The following is a 22,982-nucleotide window of genomic DNA, read 5'->3' as shown; positions in this document are numbered from 1 at the left end:
GAGTTATGATGCAACCACACACAGGGTACAGTGGGTCACACAATGGAGAAAGTGATGAGTCAGGGGTTCGGGAAAGGCTTCCTGGAGGAAATGGCTCCTGAGCTATCTTCAAGAGTGTCAAGGAGACAGGGAAGAATGAAGGAAAGGGCAGAGGCAGGGCTGCTATTCAGCTGATGTACCACTCAGACAGCCATTTGGTATTAAAAAATTATCAATGGGCAAACTGTCATTGTCTCAAAGTCCATACATTTCTTCCAACCTTGCCTCTCCTTCTTTGTCCCAGACACCCTCACAGTCCGAAATCTAAAGGGTTAACGTCTTGCAGATCAGGAGCATTCCAGGACCTAGCCAAAGACAGTCCTGCAAGCAGGGCAGTGTCTGTTCTAATTGGCATGCTCCTGTCACACAGGTTATCAGAGATGTCGAACATAACCCCCAGAAGGGAGGAGCCTATCAGGAAGAAGACACATCGTGAGTGAAGTGTGATATGTTCGGAGAACTGCCAGCTGTGTAGGATGGCTGAGGTGGGGAAGAAGGGACACAGCGAGTGAGAAGGGTGGAGGTTACAGAAGATACTGCATGTCTGGACTTTCTCCTATAAGCAATGTAGACTCCCCGAAATAGTCTAAACAGGGAATGACAGGGGAGTTATATTTTAGAAAAGTGACTTTGGTAACTGCGCAGATGACAGATTTAGAAAGGCAAAGGGGAAAACAGGAAAATAGAGCCTAGGGCAGGGAGACAGTTAAGCTATTGCAGCAATCTGAATGAAAGAATGAATGTGGAGGGCCAATTTATGGCAAGAAATTCTAATTATTAATGTTGGCATTCCAGTATTCTTAGCCATTAAGTTCTATTCTCATTAAAGCCAGACCACAGGAAAGCAACATAACTGTGCCATGCTAGCTTAGTACTCAAAGGAAATGCCTTTAATAGCTTATTTAATGTTCTTTGCTTGGCTTTCCTTGAAAGTTCAATGAAAAATAGCCACTGAAGAACTCTTCTATATTTTATGTAAAACTACATCTAATGGGAGTCCTTTATAAGAGGATATACACAGAGAATTCCTTACAAAACATAACCAGAAAAATATGGTCTCTTTGAACAAATTTATCTTATTTCCTTTTATTAGAAATGCAAACTATATAACCCTTTTTGCCTTGGCAACCAGGAAGCTCAGGGTTAAACTTGAGGCATAACTCTTGGTTCAGGTTCCTGCTATAACAATTTGTTCCACATGGTTTCTGGCCTCTTTCTACATGTAATATTACCTGTTGTTTTAAAATTGAAAGCCACTTGAAATCATCTTGGAAACAGAAAGAATACATGTTAGAAAAAAATAAACATTTCTCTGAAGTACTCTGGCAAATAAAATGAGAAGCCTATACGTTCTGATGGGGCTGTAAGATTTTCAGGGAAAATTACCAAATGCTTTTTAATCTCTAGTGCCTACCACAGTGCCTGGCTAACAGAGGACACTAAAAATCTGCTGAATTAGGCTATTGACTTAGAAACAGCCATACGAATACATGCGACATGGATTCATCCAAGTATCATAATTCAATTAGATCTAGCCCCAAAGGTCAACTCCATTGTCCATCGTTCCCCCATTGTTGATACTTTTCTGAGTCTTTAAAGGTTTTGATTTCCTTGGCATTTTCTAACAAAATGCAAATACCGCAGGCTAGTATTATTGAAAGAGTCTATAGTTATCAGCTGATGTCTTAGTTTGAAAGCAAGGACTTTCAGAAGTTGACAAAAGAGGGCTGGACATGGTGGCTCACACCTGTAATTCCAACACTTTGGGAGGCCAAGGCAGGAGGATCACTTGAGGCCAGGAATTCAGCAACCACCCTGGGCAACATAGTGACACCTTGTCTTTACGAAAAAAAAAAATTTTTAAACCAGCCACGTGTGGTGGCAGATGCCTACAGTCCCAGCTACTTCAAAGGCTGAGGCAGGAGAATCGCTTGAGCTCAGGACTTCGAGGCTGCAGTGAGTTATGATCATTGCACTCACCCTGGGTAATAGAAAGAGACTCTGTCTCTACTGGAGAAAAAAAAAAGATAAACATCTGGAGGGTATAGGTACAGCATGGAAAAGAGGAAAAGATCAGGAATGAAGCAAGTTAGGAAGCACAGGTGGAGGCTTCCGAGACAAGTTTACTCTGACTTCACAAACTTTTGACAGCTGGTTTATCTTGATAAAGTTTTTTGGAATAAAAAATGTATTTTCTCCCAATTTTTACACTGTTCTTTCTATGATTTTGAAGATGTTTACCCTGAAGGGGTACAGAACTTACAGTGAGTACCACTGCATCACATCTATCTACCTACCTATCTATCTATTGAAATGAATCAGTCATTGATTTTGGTTTCTTGCCCTTTCTAACATACTCATTCTATTTTCCCAGAAACACTTGAGGGAAGCAGGAAAGTATCTGTAAGATCTACACAAAAAGTGAGGATGAGTATTTTCCTAAGGAGTGATGCACTATCTCTTCTTGTGTGTGGAATTTTTTCTCGTATTTCTAGCAATTATATCTAAAAAATAGGTAAAAGTATTACCTTAATTCCAAATATCTTAATTCCTACTGTGTGTAAGGCCTAGAAGTCTTACTTAGCATTCCTAAGACTGTGAAATGCCTTAACTTTCCTGAGTGTTCATAGGACCCTGAACTGAAAATTCCCACTTACTTCTCAGTCTCTACCAGCAGATTGTAAAGCCCCTTATTTGACTTCACACCCATGGTGCCAAGGACGGTATCTTACTAAAGTAAGATAGTAAGTTTCTTACTAATAGTGTTCGCTGCTCAGTGGGAAGCGTTAGACGCTGTCACTCAAGGGACTCACCGTCCAGATGCGGAGGCTGCACACGTGCAGGCCGCAAAGATGGTAAGAATAACTCAAGACGGCAAACACTAAGTGCCAGGGAGGAGTAGAGATGCTAGAAACTCCTTTTTTAGGACCTCATATTCTATTGTTCCTTACGAAAAGAGTCAGTCCTATTCTCAAGAGGATTCTGAGTGAAAAGGACACATTTTTAAAGTTCCAACAGACCTGAGTGTGAATGGAGACTCCTCTATTCACGAGGACTGTGACTTTGGGCAAGTGACAACTTCTCTGAGCTTTGTGTTGCTCCACTGTTTAAATGGCGACACTGTGTATATTGTAAAATTACTGTGAAGAATAAATCAGAACAGGCATACAACTCACCTAATATGGTGCCTGCCACAGAGAAAATGATCCATTAATATTGGCCCAGCAGGAAGACATACTGATTGGTGAACATTTCTATATATGAATCTGAGATATTCTTCTGGGCACACTTTCTAACCTGTACATCGTTAATTCTGCTGAATCTATGTATTTAAAGAATTTAAAAAATCATCCTAGGAAGAGCCTAATGAGAGTAAAACAAACACATTACCAGGTTATTAACTACTGATGCAGGCTATAATTAGCTCCTTATCAGGGTTAGTTATTTACAGAATATGAGAACGACACTGGCCTTTTAAATGACACTCATAATGAGCTTTCCTCTCAGAGAGTCACAAAAGATAATAAAACATAGCTGGAGAATTGTGTGAAAACGTAAAAAGCGGGGAACACTGTTTGGGAGGTGTATGGTACATGTACAGCACACACATGAAAAACAAACAGCCCATAAACTTTTAAATTAATCACTGCCTACAAGCATTTGCAAAGCTTTTTCATGTTGACTGAGTGCAGTTACACACAATGTCTCTTCCATCAGCAAACATTCGAAATCCTCAAAATGTATTAACACCCGAATGTATTCACAATCTCTTTCTTCTATTATAAATAGACTTTGGATGTGTGACTTTTTTGTCCCCCAGAGGAGCTGATACTACAGAGAACTAAAGGGAACATTTAAACAACATGAAAGACGATGGTAGGATTTGGTAGTTATACTAAGGGAATACCTGTTTCTTTAACTGTCTTCAAGGTATTAGTGATGACTAAGTTGATTTTTTTTGAAAGTAGTGATGTTTAAAATATATAAAGGCAAGGTAAGAACGAGTATGCACCAAGGAAAATTTCTACAATTTGGGCATTGTTTTAAATCATAAGACTCAGGTACTTGCTTTAGGAGGAATATGCCTTTGTCAGACATTTTTCTGCAAAGTGTACAAACATTAAAGATCGTTCTGCACCATTCTATTCTTTGTTGTCACAGTCCAGTGCTAAAGCCAATTTGTAAAAGAATACTGTGGGTTTAATGCCTAATCCCTTTCCCTCTGGTACAGGTTATCTAGAGACAACACAATCTTGCAAAAATGTTTCATTTTGATTTTGGCTTTGTGACTTTAAGGACAGCAAGAACCCCAGAAACGTTATCAGGTTACACTACTCTAGCTTTACTGTTTTTAAGGTCTCTCAATACAATGGCATCTGTAGTCTGGCCCCATTCTCACTTGAGGTCATGCAAGTGACTGCTTCCATTTGTATAATCTCACACCAGGATATCAAATGGGTTTCATCTTTTAGGGCAACTCCAGTAAACTGGATATTGAGAGCTCTGGGGTCTCAGTGGGAAAAGAGCTGGCACTGAGCTGTAATGTCTGCTGTGGGCATGACACTGGGACTGTCACCAGTGTTCACTTCCTGCCAAACAAGCCAAAACATATGCCCTTTGCTGCAGTCCAGCCTTGTCCTTCATTTCCTGAGAACATGTTATGTTCATCATCCATCCTTCCTCCATGCCTCTGCTCATTTTTCACCCCACCCAGAATTCCATTCCTTTTCCTTTCGATCTCACCAACCCTAACCAACATTTAGAGCTGGAACCATGGTATTCTTTTTGGATAAAGCTCTCTTTAACTATTTTTAGCCTGTGTCACACAATTTAGCTCAGTTCTTTTACTGTGTTTGTGTGTGTGTGTATGTGTGTACGTGTGTGTGTGTATTTAACCTTGCTACATGCATATTTGCTTTATCTCCCCAACAAGACCGACAGTCCATTGGGGCTGAACCCACTACTTTGGTATCTTCTATTACTAAAGGCGCATTGCTAAATGCATAGCGGGCCCAGAGTTAAAATCAAGGTGTGCAACCATGTAGCATAACTTGTTTAAGAGCTGCCAATCAAATTACCTCGTAGAGGATGTGCTGGGTAAAGACCTCCTCATTGCTCCTGGACTCATGCTGTAGTATGAAGAACTTTCCAAATCTGAGAGAGAAAAATTTGGGCCAGTTCCTGCAGCTATTGGTGCTAGAATTAAGAAAACAAACAAAAACCAGTTAAATTCTGTGGATATAAAATCAATGACAGCATACTTCAGTGTTGCATTTAGCACATTTTTTTTTGCATTTATATGGTAAGCTAATCGAAAATAATCAGTAATAAACTGACTCCAAAGGAATACTGACTAAAAATAGTCTATACGGGAAAGGCATATTTTTTCTAATATATTTTTCATCTTTTCTCTTTATGTAATAGTAAATTGTCACCGAGGTTGCAACATTCTTGGATGCTTTTAACAAAAATACTTCCCCCACATTTTGGTCTTAAACTTTTCTGGAATGAACAGCCAAAACACTCCTTAGGCTTGTCTAACTTTATCTGATCCTGATAGCTTCTACTCATCTGTATTTTGGAATTCTGTTTTGAACTTCGGTGAGAACAAAGTCATCTTTCTAAGCTGCCCATTCTCAGTTTCTTCTAATATGAAATGTGTGGTTTCTCTTTACTCTGAATCACCTCTCCATCTTGCATACATCTTAACTGAATATTTGCCCAACCTTGTAATTTAAGGCAGGCCCATAGTTTTTATGAATAAAGTTTTACTGGAGCAGAGCCATGGCCTTTCATTTCTACATTGTCTATGGCTGCTGCCCCACTACACCATCAGGGAGAAGTAGCTGCAACAGAGACCATATGGCCCACAAAGCCTAACATATTTATTAGCTGGCCTTTTATAAAAGAATTTTCTGATCTTTGATTTAATTTTGATTATTTGTGATTTTCAGAAATGACTCTTGTGTGAGACTGATTCCTTGTATTTTCTATCTTTCAGCCTGGATACCTTTTTGACAGTAGATTAATAAATGTTTTCCAATGGACAAATAACAAGTACCAATTTTATCAAACAACTCCGTAAAATTAGTGGTGTAAATTATTAGTGCAAATAATCTTTCTGAAAGATTACGTAAAAGCAGGAAAAACAGATACTATATGAAGGCACTGGTTTGAGAGCTAAGCCCACATAATTTGATACTGGAATAAATAAATTACAGGTTAGTATCCATCAGAAGAAATAATAATAAGGGTCATCATGAACCAGAGACATTTATTCATCCAATGGATGCTTACTGAGAGCCTGCGACTGCCAAGAACTATGCTGAGTGAGGAAGGCACTCAGATGAAAGACGTGGTCCCTACCACTAAACGGAAAGGAAAGTCTGACAGATTAATTTTTTAAAAGTCTGAGAAGTCATTTGATAGGACTACAGGTGCTCAACTTACAATGAGGCTATGCCCTGATAAACTCATCGTAAGTTAAAAATATCATCAGTTGAAAATGCAGTTAATACTCCTATTTTATAACGAAGTGTTGAATATCTCATGTAACTGATTGAATATTGTACTGAACGTGAAAAACAGAGTAACTGTATGGCTACTTGGAGTATGATTTCTACTGAACACAACGTCAGTTTCCCACCATCGTAAAGCTGAAAATTTTAAGTGGAATCATTGTAAATGGGGGACCATCTGCATTCCTAAATTGAAGTGGCTGCAAAGAAGGGGGTTATTTAACCCAACCTGGGGATAAGAAGTTCAAGGAATGGCCTCAGAAAATGTGAAGCCTGGAAACAATGTTAAAAGGACAAGGAGGAATTATGCAACTGAAAGGGATGGAGGACTTCTAGGCAGAGGAAACAGCATCAAGGTAAGACAGCAGAAAATGTTTACTGGATTTCTGAGAGCTTGGTATGACGACATAGTGTAGAATACACGGGAAAGAGGAAGGATGGTTAAGGTCAGGTTATGAAGGATCTGGTAGGTTTTTCTTTCTTTTTTTTTAAGAGACAAGGGTTCACTTTGTCACACAGGCTAAGTGCAGATGCAAAGGTGTGATCAAAACTTACTGTAGCCTTCAGCTCCTGGGCTCAAGCAATCTTCCTGCCTCAGCCTCCCGAATAGCTGGGACCACAGGTGTGCTACATCACACCCAACTAATTTTTAAAAAGTTTCTTTGGTAGAGATGGGGTCTTACCATACTGCCCAGACTGATATTGAACTTCTAGTCTAAAGCAATCCTCCTGCCTTTGCCTCCCAAAGCACTGGTATTACAAGCATGAGCCAACATGTGCCCGCTGGGATCTGGCAGGTTTCTTTAAGGAACATAAATTTGAATTCAGCAGATTGCCAAGTTTATAAGCTATTAAAACATTTACCTTACCCCCTATAACTGGAGATTATATTGTCAGCATCTAATATAGTCCCTGACACCAGGAGGCAGTCAGTAAACACTAGTCAATGGAACGGGCTGCTGCATTGAGTTATATTCAATAGTGAAAGAAGAACCAGCAAAGTACGAGAATGCTATCATCAAATTTGCATTTATCACCTAGAAAGATCCGTCTGTCATGAGGGTAGGCATGGAGAGGAAAGGGTGGGGGGCGCTTGAAGAATATAATCAGCAAACCAGAGAGTCCACTGGGACATTTGTGCAAGGTATAGTGGGGATGGGGTCTAAACTCAAAGGATGGAAAGGAGGAGCCTGATATAAGTTATTCAGGAGTACTGACTGGCTGGGCACATGTGTGGTGGCCCACACCTGTAATCACAGCACTTTGGGAAGCTGAGGTGGGAGGATTGCTTAAGACCGAAAGTTCCAGACCAGCCTGAGCAACATAGTAAGACTGTGTCTCCACACACACAAAATTATTTTTAATTAAATTAGCTAGGTGCAGTGACACGAGCCTGTAGTCCCAGCTACTTAGGAGGCTGAGGCGGGAGGATCACTTGAGCCCAGGAGTTTGAGGCTGCAGTTAACTATGATCATGCCACGACAACTCCAGCCTGGGCAATGGAGTGAGACCCCATCTCGAACAAAAATCTTGGAAAACAAATAAATAAAAAGAAGACATGCTGACTTCTTGACTGTTGTAATAATGGGAACAGGGGAGTTTGGGATAACTCCCAGGATCAGCACTTGAGAAACCAGGTGAATTGAGGTGCCATAATGGAACTATGGAATCAAGAGACGGTATGAGGGAATATAAGAATTTCTAAGAAAAAATAGTTATTTGATTAATAGCAATGAATAAACCCTAATCACAACTGTCAGTATATAAAAACGGTCACTGCTGAAAAAATGGAAGACTGAAATTCACATCTACTTTCTGAAATTCAAACACATCTCTCAGTAACAGGCTCTAAGGGAGGAAGAGCCTTTCGTTTAAAAAAAATGGTGAGGCTTGACAATAAGTGTAAACAGGGTTCTAATTAATAATGCTGACCGTCATCCCCTAATTTGCTTTTTATATTAAATTTATTTGCATAATTTCCCCTTTAATTTCGTGATATTTTCAGTATGAAATAGGCCGTGGAGGAGAGGCGAGGGAGATTACTCAAAGATGAGCCTAGATCACTCACCCTCGCTCCCAGCAGGCTGACATACGGTAGGTACTTAATGCTTTGTGCCTTCCTGGAGATTAGAGAGCCACGCCTCTCATTAGCTGAAGAAGAATTATAAGGCTAATCAATGTCATAGGTCTGGATTTAGATGTTTTTCACAAATGTCAAAAGGGAGATGAGGCCTCAACTGGGTGGAGAAGTTGTTTCATTCTTGAGCATGGCGGACACTGTCTGGCCCTCACTCCCTTGCTTTTGGAAGGAGAGGAACACAGAGCAAAGTGTGAATGTGAGGGACTGGATCAGACAGAGAGAAGAAGAGGCCCCTTAGCTCATGGTGAACATCCAGATGCACTTATATTTAATACTTTATCTATCCTAGAAAAACGTATTTTGTCTTATCTTTTTTAAACGTCAAGAGAGCCAGAATAGGGGAAGAAAAAAAAAAGCCTGTGTAAACATGGTGTGCCCACCTTCCAGATATTTAAAAATAATTAAGTCCACAAAAATGGGCTTAGCTTGGCCATATATATACTTCCTGTGAACCACTTAAGTATACTGTAATTGTAATGTGGCAAATGGCACCAGGTGGCCTGGCACTTCCCAAAAGTGTCTATCTGACTTCTGATGAGCAACTTGAGAGCTTGGCAAACTGGTTATGCGTGTCTGAAAACATCACTAAGTTTCTGAAATGAGAATGGGTTTCACAACCTGAGTTAAATAATCCTAGTAATTCACAGACCCAAACTCTGCCTTCTTCAAGAGTCTTATCAAGGAACATCCCCCTGCGACTGCCCGTAGGTATGAATCACATGGACAGCTGGCTTATCGGGTTGGATTCTGACTCAGTGACACTGTCACAGCCAAAGAGAAAGCTTCGCACCTGAGGGGAGCAGTCCCTGTCAAAGTATCCCTGCAATGGGTTGGGTATTCTCAGCATCTCTAATCTGGAGAACAGAAAGAGCTTTTGACAGGTCATGAAGAACTCAAGAGGCGGGCTTTAGGCAGGCCTTTTGGAGCACCCATCATGCCACGTTTTGATAAGCACTTTATTTACTGTACTTAATTTCATTCTCAAACTTAAAAACGCATTTTCTAGATGAGGAGAACGAAGGCTTGGAGTGAGATTAAATAACTTGTCCTCGATTACAGAAAGACAAAAAGAGACAGTCAGGGTTAAAATGTAAGGACGCTGACCTCAAAACCTGGGCTTTTCTTACTGCACCACACTGACTCCCACATATAGTATTTGCCTTAAACTTGAAATAATAAAAAGGTACACAGTGTCTCTGTCCCCAAAAGGTTTACAACCTAAGTGGTATACTAAAATAATACCTTAATATCTAATGCAATGCCGAACATGCTAAATTTCATAGGAAAAATGTTATGAATGTGCTAGGAAAGTTCAAAGGAGTCACAGATCCCACTGGCTTGTGAGATCAGAAAAAGGTTTGATTCCAGGAAGAGTGGGCACTTAAACTGAGCCTTTAAGGATGGTTCAGATTTAAAGAGGCACAGGAGACAGGAAAGGCTTTCTTGGCAAAGGACAAAGTATGTGCATAAGTTTGGAGATAAGAAGTAAAGTGGGCTGGGCGCGGTGGCTCACACCTGTAATCCCAGCACTTTGGGAGGCCGAGGCAGGCGGATCACAAGGTCAGGAGACTGAGACTGTCCTGGCTAACACGGTGAAACTCCGTCTCTACTAAAAATACAAAAAATAAGCCGGGCATGGTAGTGGGCACCTGTAGTCCCAGCTACCTGGGAGGCTGAGGCAGGAGAATGGTGTGAACCCGGGAGGTGGGGCTTGCAGTGAACCAAGATCGCACCACTGCACTCCAGCCTGGGAGACAGAGCAAGACTCCGTCTCAAAAAAAAACGAAAACAAAAACAAAAACAAAAACAAAAACATTAGTGAAACATAGTGATCTGTGGGATCCAGGACAGTTTCTGAATAGGGAAGTAAGATCACTGTGGACCTGGGAACATTCATAAGGCAACTGATATGGTTTGGCTCTGTGTCCCCACCCGAATCTCTCCTTGAATTGTAATTTCCACATGTCAAGGGTGGGACCAGGTGGAGATAATTGAATCATGGGGGCAATTTCCCCCATGCTGTTCTCGTGACAGTGAGTGAGTTCCCACGAGATCTCATGGTTCTATAAGGGGCTTCCCCCTTTACTTGGGACCCATTCTCTCCTGCTGCCCTGTGAAGAGGTGCCTTCTGCCATGGTTATAAGTTTCCTGAGACCTTCCCAGCCATGTAGAACTGTGAGTCAATTAAACCTCTTTTGTTTACAAATTACCCAGTCTCAGGTACTTCTTCATAGCAGCAGGAGAACAGACTAACACAGAAACCATATTCAGAATGCTTGGAAGGGGGCTAAGATTCTGGAGGTGGGGAAATCACAAGATTGATTCAGGTGTCCCAGCAGAAGGGAATGGAGGCCAAGACTCTGCTGTTGGGAAAGAAAATATAATTTTTACAATGGATATTTGACAACTCCTCCAGGAGAGCAAACAGGTCTAAAAGACCTGTTCCAAACTGTGCACTTGAAAGGGCATAAATAAATGATCATATTCTTCTAATAAATATAAAACATCAGTAAGATATATGTAATGCAGTATACTTTTTAACTAATAATGGCATTAAGTCCTTCTTTTGAAAAATTAAGAAACTAATAAAAGTTGTGGAGGGTTAAATGATTTGTCCAATGTCACATAAATTCTGGCCTACCCAGGTTATCACATTGGGTTTCTGAAGTTAAAGACTAACTGCCTTCTGGTGTGCTATGATGCAGCCACTGCCAATCAAATGTGGAGACGTTAGGGCAGGACTGGACCAAGCACAGCACTGCCTCTCTGTTCCATTTATTGTGAAATCCAGTTTTGCTCTATTTGTAATTGACTCTAGGCTTTATCATTCTTTGTCTCATACGTAACATTTTCTCCCTATCTAGGTTGAGATGCATTTTGAAGGTTATAAAGAGATATCATGGGGCATAAAAAACGCTAGTCTAGGATGGGGAGAGATTGTCTAGATTCCCAGTCCTGCCAATAACCACCTGTTTACTTGATTAAGTTGCTGAAACTCTTTGGGCCCCGTAATTCTAATAATAATTATGGCAAAAATGAACTGCCACCACCACCACTAACCACTGCTGCCACCATCACCATCACGATTTATTAGGCATCATTTATGAACCAGAAGTTGGGCTAAGGGTTTTAAGCACATCATCCCATTTACTCCTCACCACAAGTCCCCAACTTTTTGGCACCAGGGACCGGTTTCATAGAAAACAATGTTGCCAGGGATCAGAGTAGGGGGGTGATTTCGGAGTGAAACTGTTCCCCCTCAGATCATCAGGCATTAGACTCTCATAAGGAGCCTGCAGCCTAGATCCTTCGCATGTGCAGTTCACAATAGGGTTTGCGTTCCTATAAGAATCTAACGCTACCACTGATCTGACAGGAGGCGGAGCTCAGGGAGTAGTGCTCAGTCACTGGCCGCTCCCCTCCTGCTGTGCAGTCCGGTTTCTCACAGGCCACTGACTGGTACTAGTCTGCAGCCTGAGCGCTGGGGAATCCCGATCCTCACCATACCACCAGGAAGGAACTGAGGCACAAAGAGGTTGAATAACTCTCCCAGGTCATGAACTCAGAGGTAATACACATGACCTGTAATCCTACAGATCCTAGAGCTCCCTTTGACCACAGTTTTGTGTACACAGTTGATCATCAATAAATATGCTTTGAATTAAGGAGAGTGAATAATTACCCTCCCTATTTGCCCCCTCTAAACTTTAAACAATACCAAATGAAACTCAGAATTCTATAAATACATATACATCGTGTGGAGGGGCTCCCCAATTTTCTTAAGTGGTATTGTAATGAATGAATCTGAAGTATTTTGCTCTATCAAGGAGTTTTTCTCAAAAGGTTAACTTTTGGAAATTGTCTCTTCAGATATTATTTCCAAGTCATTCATCCTCTACCCCCGCCTCTTTCCTGTCATAAGTAGAATGTAGTCTTTGTGTCATTTCTTAATAAATGGTTTGCTATTAAGGAATCATTATAATAATGTAGGCTACTGGAAGAAAGGGGTTATTTTAGTAGCCAACCCTCTTAATGACCTGCTCTTCTGTACACATTAGTAGTTGGATAAGGTTGTGGTTATTGAACTTCTGCCATCCACCAGAGACAAGCTGCTCAGGCTTGCATTGTTGGAAAGAGAGGATGATGGAAAAAATTTCTATACAAATTTTTGAGCTACTCTGCCTGAGAGAGTACAGTGTGCTAAGTTTCCAACTTGCTCAACAGAAGCCAGCAGGGAGCATTAACGAAATGACTAGTTTGTCCAACCTATGGTTAATAGTACACATACTCGGAGAGGCTGTATTCAGTGGAATTTAACAATATTTATGGAGCACTTTTAGTGAGCCAGGTATCATTTCAGACGCTTGAGAAACATCAGTGGACAAGATACAAAAAACCCCTGCCCTTGTGGGGCTTACATTTCAGGGACTGACCATTATTGTCCCTTCTTCAAATCTGTATGGCCACTGAGGAATATGAAAGAATGGCAACAACTGAATTTCCAACTTATAACTATGAAAAAATGGAGATACATTTTTCTTCTGATTACATGATCTAAAACACTCAGTGAGACTTTGGGAACTTGTACTTTAAGACTGGGGGGAAAAAGTCCAATAGCAGCACACAGTTCTATGGACCCAGCACAATTTAGTGTTGTTTTGCATTCCAGTGGCAAAGATCTTGTAAGAAAGTTCATGTCACTGGCACAAAGGGACTGAACATGGGAAAATACTTGTTCTTCTTTCTATCAAAGGCACAGTTGTAAAACGCACAATGCTATGAAAACTCAAGCAAATCTGGAATCATCGTTAAAGGGAATTAACTTGGAAAGTAATTTATGGCAAGAAAATTCAACTCCTTTGTTATCTCCCTTTTACCGTAATATGCTTCCTGAACACTGCCTATGAGAAAGGGCTTTTAGAAAGAAAAAAAAATAAGTATAGTAAAAATTAACTCATTTTATCAATTTGTGCTCTCTGCCAGAGTTTCCTGATTGTGGCTACGAGAGGCTGTAAAACTGATGAATTTGCATGGAAAAAGAAACCAGTGTAAGTAATTTGTGTAAGAGGTAACACGAACATAGACTGCTATAATTCAGACGCCCTGCAGATAGCAGACTGCTGCAGTGTGAGCAGTTATGGGTTAGAAAAATGACCACACTGCAGTCAGTCTGACTTGAATGGAAATCAATCATAAAGGTACTTTCTCTGCAGCTTCTACGCCACAGTCTTCAGCAACTCCTTTGCCAAGCAGATTTCTGGTCTGTAAACCCTGTGCTGATCTCCTGTTTTCCACTTTTCCTTTCTAAAAGGTCTGACCAAATGCAGGCTAAGAGTATGGTTTTCCAAACAGGAACATTAAAAAAAGGCATTGAACTAAAACAAGGATTTCCCTCTATGTGAAAATGAACTCGCCTGCTATTAAAAGATTTAACCAATGCTTTTTATGAAATGTAGTATTAGGTGCCAAAAGCCAGTAGAATATTTTTTAACCCCATGAAAGGCATCCGCTAACACAGACAGAGCCTTATTTTCACACATCCGTGTCTTGTGGACACATGTTAAGGAATACATATGTGGTGGCAGAAGGAGAAAAGGGAGGTGAATAGAGGAATTTTTATTTTTCAAAAAATCTTTGTTTCATTAAAATAGGAAAAATTCACTGATACATTTTCCCACCCCATTCCAAATCAGGAAGATAATTTATCTGTGACAGATAATTACTGTGAGTTTAATTGGTAAATTAAGTGTATTCAGGCATTTTATTGCCATAAAATAAGCTCAGTCTTAGATCTCAAGAAACTTAGATATGTACTCTACAGAGGAAAAGTCTGTCTCCTACTTATTTTTGTATTCTCCTCAGTACACAGTGCAGGGTGCTTCATATATTACACATATGCACCAAATGTTTACTGAGCTGAACTAAAATTACATGAGCTTGTTAATGAAAAAGAGCTAAGAGCTAATATTTATTGAGCATTTATTACATGCCAGGCAATGTGCTAGGTATTTTACCTGACTCAACTCATTTAATCTTTGCATTATCCCTATGGAATATGTATTTATATTATTCTCATTTAGAAACGAGAAACTACACTGTGGGTTAAGTAACATGGTCAAATCACGCAACTAAGTAAGTGACAGAGGAAGGGCTTGAATGTAGACATTTCCTAGATATCTGTTCAGAGAAACAGGAGTGAAATCCACATTTGTAGTGCTGCTGTCTTTCCTTTGTCATCAGTTATGAGGGAGATAAATTCAACAAGTTTAAATGGAAGAATAATTATCGCCTACACTTATGTGGCAAAACTTCTATCTCATCATTCTCCTTCTCGCCTCTCTGCTTTTGCAGGTCTTAAACCTTACAAGCATCAGCAAGAGTTCCACTGGATGAAGGGCCCTGCCACCTGGTCTAACAGAGCAGTCCACAGAGGGGTTAGCAATGCTGACTGATCTGCATTAGTGCCTTCTGCCTTGGGGACCGAAATTGATTTTCTGCATTTTAGAGTATCATCATATCTTAGCTTTTGGTTGAGGTCAAATGTGGTACCCGTTTAATAGCTGATACAGCCTCAGTCATGGGATTAAGTCTTCTCTGACAGGGGAGGGATTTGATGGCCTAAGAGGTCTTTTCCCCACAGTGATCTATAAACCAGGGAAGGGCTAAGCTAAACATAAGCCCCACAACCAATAGCGCACTGGGGCTACTTGACCATTAGCTGTTAGGAAACCAAACTGTATCAACAGGGTCCTATCCCAACAATTGACTAATCCAGCTGTCTAAAAAGTAAATAGTTTTCAATATTTCCACCAATAACTTCCATTTTTTTTCTCCGCCACCTAGTGAAAAATCCTAGGTATTAACATGTACTCATATTAACCACAGACTGGATTAGCTCAGTTCCAGTATTCGACCTACGTGAGGTTTTGCTGAATGTGGACTCTACCAGCCCCATTCTAGCCACGCTAAGATGGTCAATACCAACAGCCCTTCTAATCGGCAAGAGTTAGCTATGATAATGTACTCCAGCCAAATCTCAATAATATTTGTGGCCCTACTGCAGGGTAATACAGGATTTCTCCTAAGCTTCTGGAAGTCACAAAAACCCCTTTTAGTTTTTCCGTGTTACTACTGGATACGAATATCCACCATGAAAAAGTTGAGGCTTATGAGTGCATAAATAAAGGTTTATTAAAAAGCACATTATTAGCTGGGCACACTGGCTCATGCCTGTAATCCAGGAACTTTGGGAGGCCAAGGCAGGCGGATCTCTTGAGCCCGGGAGTTTGAGACAAGCCTGGGCAACATGGTAAAACCCTATCTCTGCAAAAAATACAAAAATAGTTGGGTGTGGCAACGCATGCCTGTGGTCCCAGCTACTGGGAAGGCTGAGGTGGGAGGATCCCCGGGGCCTGGGAGGCGGAGGTTGTAGGGAGCCATGATTGTGTCACCACACTTCAGCCTGGACAACAGAGTGAGACTTTGTCTCAAGAAAACCCAAACAAACCACACTGTCAGTAATGACCTGTAGCATGCTTCTGCCATTCATAGGGAATTTTGACTCATAATATGAGTGAAAGCAAAATTTAAAAATACTGTAAAACTAAGTACGACTTTTCAGAATGCTGGTACAGATAACCCAGGTGTGGTTTGCCACTTAAAAAGTTGCTAATGTGTCAGTGTTAGATTGAGAATTTTAAAAGATTCTGCTATCCATGAGATATCCTAGGAGAACAATTTCTAGAATAATGCAGAAACACAGGCTCTGGCTGAAAATCTGAGGAATAAGAGTTTTCTCGTTTCCTAAAACAGAGGAATGAGGTCTAATACTGGCATGCTCTTACTCTATTGGAATTACTCACTCCGTAAGGGTCACTAGAGTGGTGCTTCTCATAAATTGGTTGTTAGAACATGAATTCTAAAATTGGCCCTTCTTAATTTATACACGTGCACACACATGCATTTTCAATACATTTACTGATAGTGGTCAGCTCCAAGATTGGCTCTGAACACACAGTGAACAAAGATCGGGGCTGAGGCTCTGTTCAGTAACTGTGGTGGTTATCACTGCTGAGCATCTACTCTGTGGCGGACGCTAGGCTATCTGTCACTTAACCCTCATTACACTCCTGAGACGTATTCCTATTTCCAGTACTTGGACTTAGGCTCAGCACACAGTTAGGACTTCATGAACATTTGCTAAATGAATAAATGATTGTAACCTAGAAGAAAACACAGCCAAGAGGGGTTAAATATTGCGCAAAGTTGATAAGTTGAAAAGCTCGATTCCCCAACTCTATATCCTGTACTGTTTTACAATACCATGCTGCCATCTTGAATATAGGTTTTATACTTGACACATAGGAAGCATAACTGATGAATGACCTAGAAATAGATGAACATACGAATAGAGACCACGACAACACATTAGTATGTACATCAAGGTGTATGTTGTGCTCCTCCCCAGATCAAATCTTTATAAGAAGAGAATTCATAGTCTGGTAAATTTAGCAGAAGCTTCAGCTGAGAACAGAGATCAAAAGGGCCCCAAATTCTGCCATGAGAACTCTCACTGCCAGCTCTAACCAGGAAGACTGTAGGAGTACATGCATGTAAGAGAAAGGACTAGACCTTCATGCAGAGCATTGACTGAAGGATACACTAATGTCATAAGCTTATTCCTGCCATAGTTCTAATTTCAACAGCTCAGTGGTCCATGACTACTGCCAGAGCACGTATCGAACACAAGGTATATACACCTTTTAATTTGTAGGGCTGAGTCAGCTGAGGACAGAGTCAGCCTAAGGGTGGGGACACTCTCACCTTACATGGCTTCATTAGGTGAGGAGGGTAGGATACGAAAAATCAAGCTTGACCACCCATACTGTGAGCTAGGATTCCGAAGAAAGGGTAGTTTGATGAAAATTTCTATGACTGCCAGTACATTGCACTTGCTGCCAGCTTTACTACCCAAATATTCACCCCAAATATGTCAAGAAAATTAAAAGGAAAAAAATCACACAACGAAACATCCTCCTAAACTAATTCAATTTCAATATTTATTTTGAAAATTTATTGAATTATAGTAGAGGAAGCTGGCTAAATTAAGCCAGCCAGACTGTTATTTTTCTTCCTAAGAGTATGGCAATATTTATTATTTTACCTCTCTATGAGGGGTTGATTAAAACTAGAAAATGTAACATTTGCAAAGTCATAATATACTCCGAACAAGGTGGTTCAGATGGGGAAAATAAAAATATATAGGGGCCAATCAGAATTTTCTCTTCCAAAACTTAGATTTTCTTTAAAAACTACATTTGGAAATAGATATTATGATTTTTTTAAAGGGCCACCCACTCTTTTGTCTGCTCCACTCTCTACCCTCACTCTAGAAGAGGTGCCATTGACTTCTACAGATATAAAATGTGTGATGTTCATTTTGAAATTACTAGTAGAGCCTGCTATTGACCATCTAATTATGCCGAGTTCCATTTATAAACATAGCTAACCACCAAGTTTATGGAGACTTTTTGTGCTGCTTTAATAGGATATTGATCGAGCACATAGTTTGAGTAGACTGCCATTGAATTGTGTAATGGCAAACAAAAGGCAAGGTCACAGCGACTGTTCATGCTAGGGCTGCAATCTATTTTTTACTATATTCTCTTTGTTTCTTCCTTTAATGCTCGAGCCCAAATGGTTTCTTTTGAAAGAAGATCTTGCTTAAGAATATAAGCTATTTTTAAAATTAATTTCCATGCAATGATCACAGCTATCGTGTTACTTAACACAGGAAAACCAACAGGCCATTCATTTAGAAAGAAAGTTTTAAATCTATCCCACTTTAATTAAGATCTAAAGTACTGCAAATGTTTAAATGGCACCCCAAATGACTCGGTGTCTGGAATTTCTTATCCTACACCCATTTCCTCATTAGTCCTTCTGAGCAAGAACATTTTGTATTTTCAAGTTTGGGCTTGTTCCTACCAGCGAGTTTCATTTTCTTATTGTGCCTTGTAGTGCAGTTCACTCTGTCTTAGAAGTTCCACCATGTCAGGTTAGAAGACTGCCAACAGTTCTTACTAAATTACTGGCCTGAACATCTAAGCATCTGAATATGGGTACCTGAAGATGCAACAAGGACCTAGAGACTTCAAAAAGAACTTTAGAAAGGAACTGCAATTTGGATGTGAATGGCAATTCCTGTGTGAAAATAGAGAGAGTTCACATTTCTAAGGCAGAAAACAGCCACTAGGGTGCCACCTCATGCCAGGCTGAGGCATACGTCTGGTTCCATTCACTCCTACTCTCCATTGACAAACAACTCAGGAATCCTGTAGTCGACCCAGCAGCTGAGCTTTGTGGCAGAGCCAGGACAATTCAGCTGCTGGATTTTAATAGATTCTGCAGCACTGCAACAGGAACCAAAAATCAGTCTGGGTAACTGAGAGTGGTTTTCACACCCAAAGACTCTAAGGCTGGCCACAGTGTACTGAGAATCCTGGCTTTTCAAAATTCCAGGGCCATGAAGTCATCCTTAGCCACGAAGTTTACTTAACCCTTGCAGCCGGCTTGGGTGTACAAACCGCCGCTAGAAAATTAGAGCCCACCAGGCCAGAGTCACAATGGCCTGTGTGTATTTGCGGTTTTCCTCTTTCCCAGTGAAGTAGTTAGGGTTTCGAAGTCACTCCACCAAGTTCAAGTAAAATAGAGTCAGCAATTTGGAAGGAAATGGGCAGAAGTAGTGGATTTTTCAGGAGAACTTTCTGGGTTCATACCAGGAGTGATATTTGACAGCCTTAGAGCTCATACTTTGAGGGAAACACTGGTGTAAAATAAACAAAAGAGTGGGTGCTGACAGAGAGAGCTATCTAAGCAGCATTATTTAGCAGCTAGCAGAGTGGGCTCTCTTTGTAGCAACTTCAAGGGAAAGAGACCAAGCTAAAAATGCCTTGAGAAGGCTTTGTTTGAAAATGCAGCATCATGTAAGAGCCATTTCAACAGATGGTTCTTGTCTCTTTCCTCATAGTATTATGCTAAAACAACTTTAGTGATTCTGAACCACATTGTTAACACTTGTAAAACCCCCTTCCCCAAAGCAGAGAATACTTCCCTCTCTCTCTCTCTGGCACAGCGTCTAGTGGTCTGTATTTTCCTCCTCCCCTGGAACAAGGCAATAAATAATTGAGCTACTTTCAGATGGTCCTACCACATGGGGGGGGGGGGAAGTAGCAAGAGAACAAATATAGACTTTCATACTATAGTACTTTCTTTGCCATGGAAGCAGAACTTTCCATTCTTGCCTTTCATAGTATTATGCTAAAACAGCTTTAGTGATTCTGAACCACATTGTTAACATGGACTTTCATGGATGTTAATGAAAAAAAAAAAATATTAAAAGGTGGTGGGCGGGAGGCAAGGAGGAGAGGGGAGTTCATGGAAGACTGCAGCTTCAGTTGGCCAGCAGGAGTCCCTGATTCCAACAGCTTCATATATCTGATCAGTATAATTCAATGGCAAGCATCCTTGTTGCCTAATCCCTCACCTCTGAGTTTGTCAGGCTAAGCCAGCAGCTTTCTCTTGAGTTTCTCCACCATTGCCACCTCGGTAGTAACACTATTAAAAACAACACACTTAGCACACATTTATTTCAGTGAATCCGCATGAGGAAATACTGAAAGAGCACCTCCCTCCTGTCTTACATTTAAAAGGAAGAAAATGAAAAACAATAACTGGAAACCTAGTGAAAGTAAATATTTGTATTAGCAAATTAAAAAATCAAACACTAAAGATCCAGAAAGGGAGAAATATCTCAAGCCAGGCCATCATTAATGATGACTGTGAAATTTCCAGTCCATATAAGTAGTCATAATTAGGGTATAATTGCAGGGGACTGGATGGGGCTGGGATACCGATAACAGAAGGTTAAGAAATCTGCAAAAGAGTCAGAGATTCTAGGACACAGAGACCATTAAAAACATTTAAGTAAAAGGCATAACTATGGAGAGAGTAAAAAGATCAGTGGTGGGGAGTGGGAGGTAATGAATAGGTGGAGAACGGGAGATATTTAGGGCAGTAAAACTATTCTGTATGATACCATAATAGTAGTTACCTGTCACTATGCATTTGTCAAAACCCACAGAATGTACAAGAATGAACCCTAACGTAAACTGTGGATTTTAATTAATAATTACGCGTCAATATTGGCTCATGAATTGTAACAAATGTACCACACTAACAAACGAGATTAACAATAGGGGAAACTGTTTGGGAGGAGGGGTATATGGGACTTCTGTACTTTCTGTTAACCTAAAACTGTAAACCTAAAAAACTGCCCTAAAAAAGAATAAAGTCTGTTAATTAAAAACAAACTCACACCTGAAAACAAATCCAGGAAAAAAAATGAAGTATCTTACTTGCTTTGGTTTACATGAAAATAGTTTTAACCTTTTTTTAAATGCACAAATTAATAAGCTGAAAGTGTATCAAATCAACAAGAACTGATTATTCAATAAAAGCACAGAATCCTTGGATGCCATTTAGTTCTATAATGCAATTATAGGAGAGGTTTTGATGAAAAGGTCGGCAGTCAGCTAGCTGAGTACAATAAAGGAAAAAGAGCAAGTTGCTTAACCTCTTGGAGCATCGCAGACTCCATCTATAAAAAGGGATGGTAACACCACCATGGGAGGATTGAATGAGATGTTTACAAAGTACCCAGCACAATGCCTGGTACGTGGTATATGCTTGATAAATGCTAGCTACTCTAAATTTTTGTATTATATGACATCACACTCCTAACAGGGCCAATATCATGTGTTTAATCACTTTATGCGCCAGTTAGCTTATTTCTGTTCAAGGATACAGAATGCACCCCAGGTCCACTTATCTGCAAAAAGCATCCACCACAGTTCTGAAATGGGTGCTTCTCTCTTCCCACATGGGGGAACAAGGAGGAGGGCAGCCTTGCAAGGCAATGCTGAGGGATTTCAACTCCCGCATGTGGCTTGAGTGTTAAGCCTTTCAGGAGGGTGTGTAGGTGAGGAAACCTGAGCTGGGGATCCTTACCCCAGCCGTCAAGGCAATCTTGTGAAATATACCCTGACAAACATAGATTATCTCTAAGAAAAAGGGGTCTCCTGACTACAGTCGACTAGTTTGGCCTGAAGCCATGATCGAGCTGACACAGCCCAGACCCACTCTTGCCAAACAGTTTCCGTCAGCATGAGGCCATGTGTGAGTGAGTCCCAGAGCGATTACACAGCAGTGTGCAGAATCAAAAAGCATTTGAGAGCCAAAGGATGTTCACGATGCCAGGTACTGGCTAAGCAACCCCCTAAGCGGGCACAGGAAACAAGTCCAGGTCCCTCTGCAAACTCAATCCCTGTCCAGCCATACTCTCTGGCACTCTTGAAGGCAGGTTTAGAATTCATTTGGCAGCCAAGCAATCTTAGACTGACCAGAGTTCTAATCAAACTTGGAACTGATAAGCTTTGGGATATAAGACCTTAAAAGGAAAGACAGGGAGTGGAAGGAAGAGGAGAGGCTGGGGGTGATTCTGTACTGTGTGGGCCTTCTCATACAACCCCCAGGCCTGGAACACTGATGGTAATGAGGACTAAATGTAAGAATTGCAGCACTCAGGGCAGAATAAAATGGCTAGTGCTCCAATCTTACGCTTAAAAGGATTTTCTTTTCACTCTTTAAGGCTATGTTTTAGATCCCATTGAGGGCTCAATGAATGTATTTCCCTATAATGCTACTATGACAGGTATGGTCTGATACACATATATATATATACACACACACACACTCTCACATATATATATACACATACTCCCCATATTACTGTTATCATTAAAATTACAAGAAAATATGATATTTATTGTGCTCAAAAGTCCTAAGAGTTATACACACACACACACACACACACACCCATATGTATATACACACACACACACACAGATGCACTGTTATTTGTCTATGGCTGTGCTATAACTAGGGCAGCATATCCTCTCCAGCTTAACAAGGCAACATAGTGTCTACTTAACTGGTTGGTACTTTAAGTACACTTCAGTACCATGGCAGCAACCTCCCCATTCCAAGTCACAAACCGCTGCTCCTAATGTCTCATTCCTTAGGGTTCCAACTCTTCTACACTGGAATACCTCAGCATCAACCTGGGAGTCCTTGACTCCCACAATTCTAACACCGACAGTTACCTTCCCACTGTTTCCCTGTCTAGTCTCATGCCATAGATCTCTTCAAGTTCCTTTGGGCCAGTC

General features: G+C 40.6%; 1 protein-coding gene across 2 annotated transcripts in view; it reads right to left on the bottom strand.

Annotated features, from left to right (window-relative positions):
- The window catches only part of NFIA (nuclear factor I/A), a 621,436-nt gene that overhangs the window by 106,441 nt on the left and 492,013 nt on the right, over positions 1 to 22,982 (bottom strand). For both annotated transcript variants that reach the window (XM_011973872.1, XM_011973873.1), the window contains exon 5: positions 5,118 to 5,235. In XM_011973872.1, the coding sequence (XP_011829262.1) occupies positions 5,118 to 5,235 (118 nt within the window). The remainder of the gene's footprint in view (positions 1 to 5,117; positions 5,236 to 22,982) is intronic.

This window comes from Mandrillus leucophaeus, unplaced genomic scaffold (assembly GCF_000951045.1).
Source record: "Mandrillus leucophaeus isolate KB7577 unplaced genomic scaffold, Mleu.le_1.0 Scaffold14, whole genome shotgun sequence".
Classification (NCBI taxonomy): domain Eukaryota; kingdom Metazoa; phylum Chordata; class Mammalia; order Primates; family Cercopithecidae; genus Mandrillus; species Mandrillus leucophaeus.
Note: the sequence above shows the minus strand (reverse complement) of the source record. Positions and strands in the feature narration are given on the sequence as shown.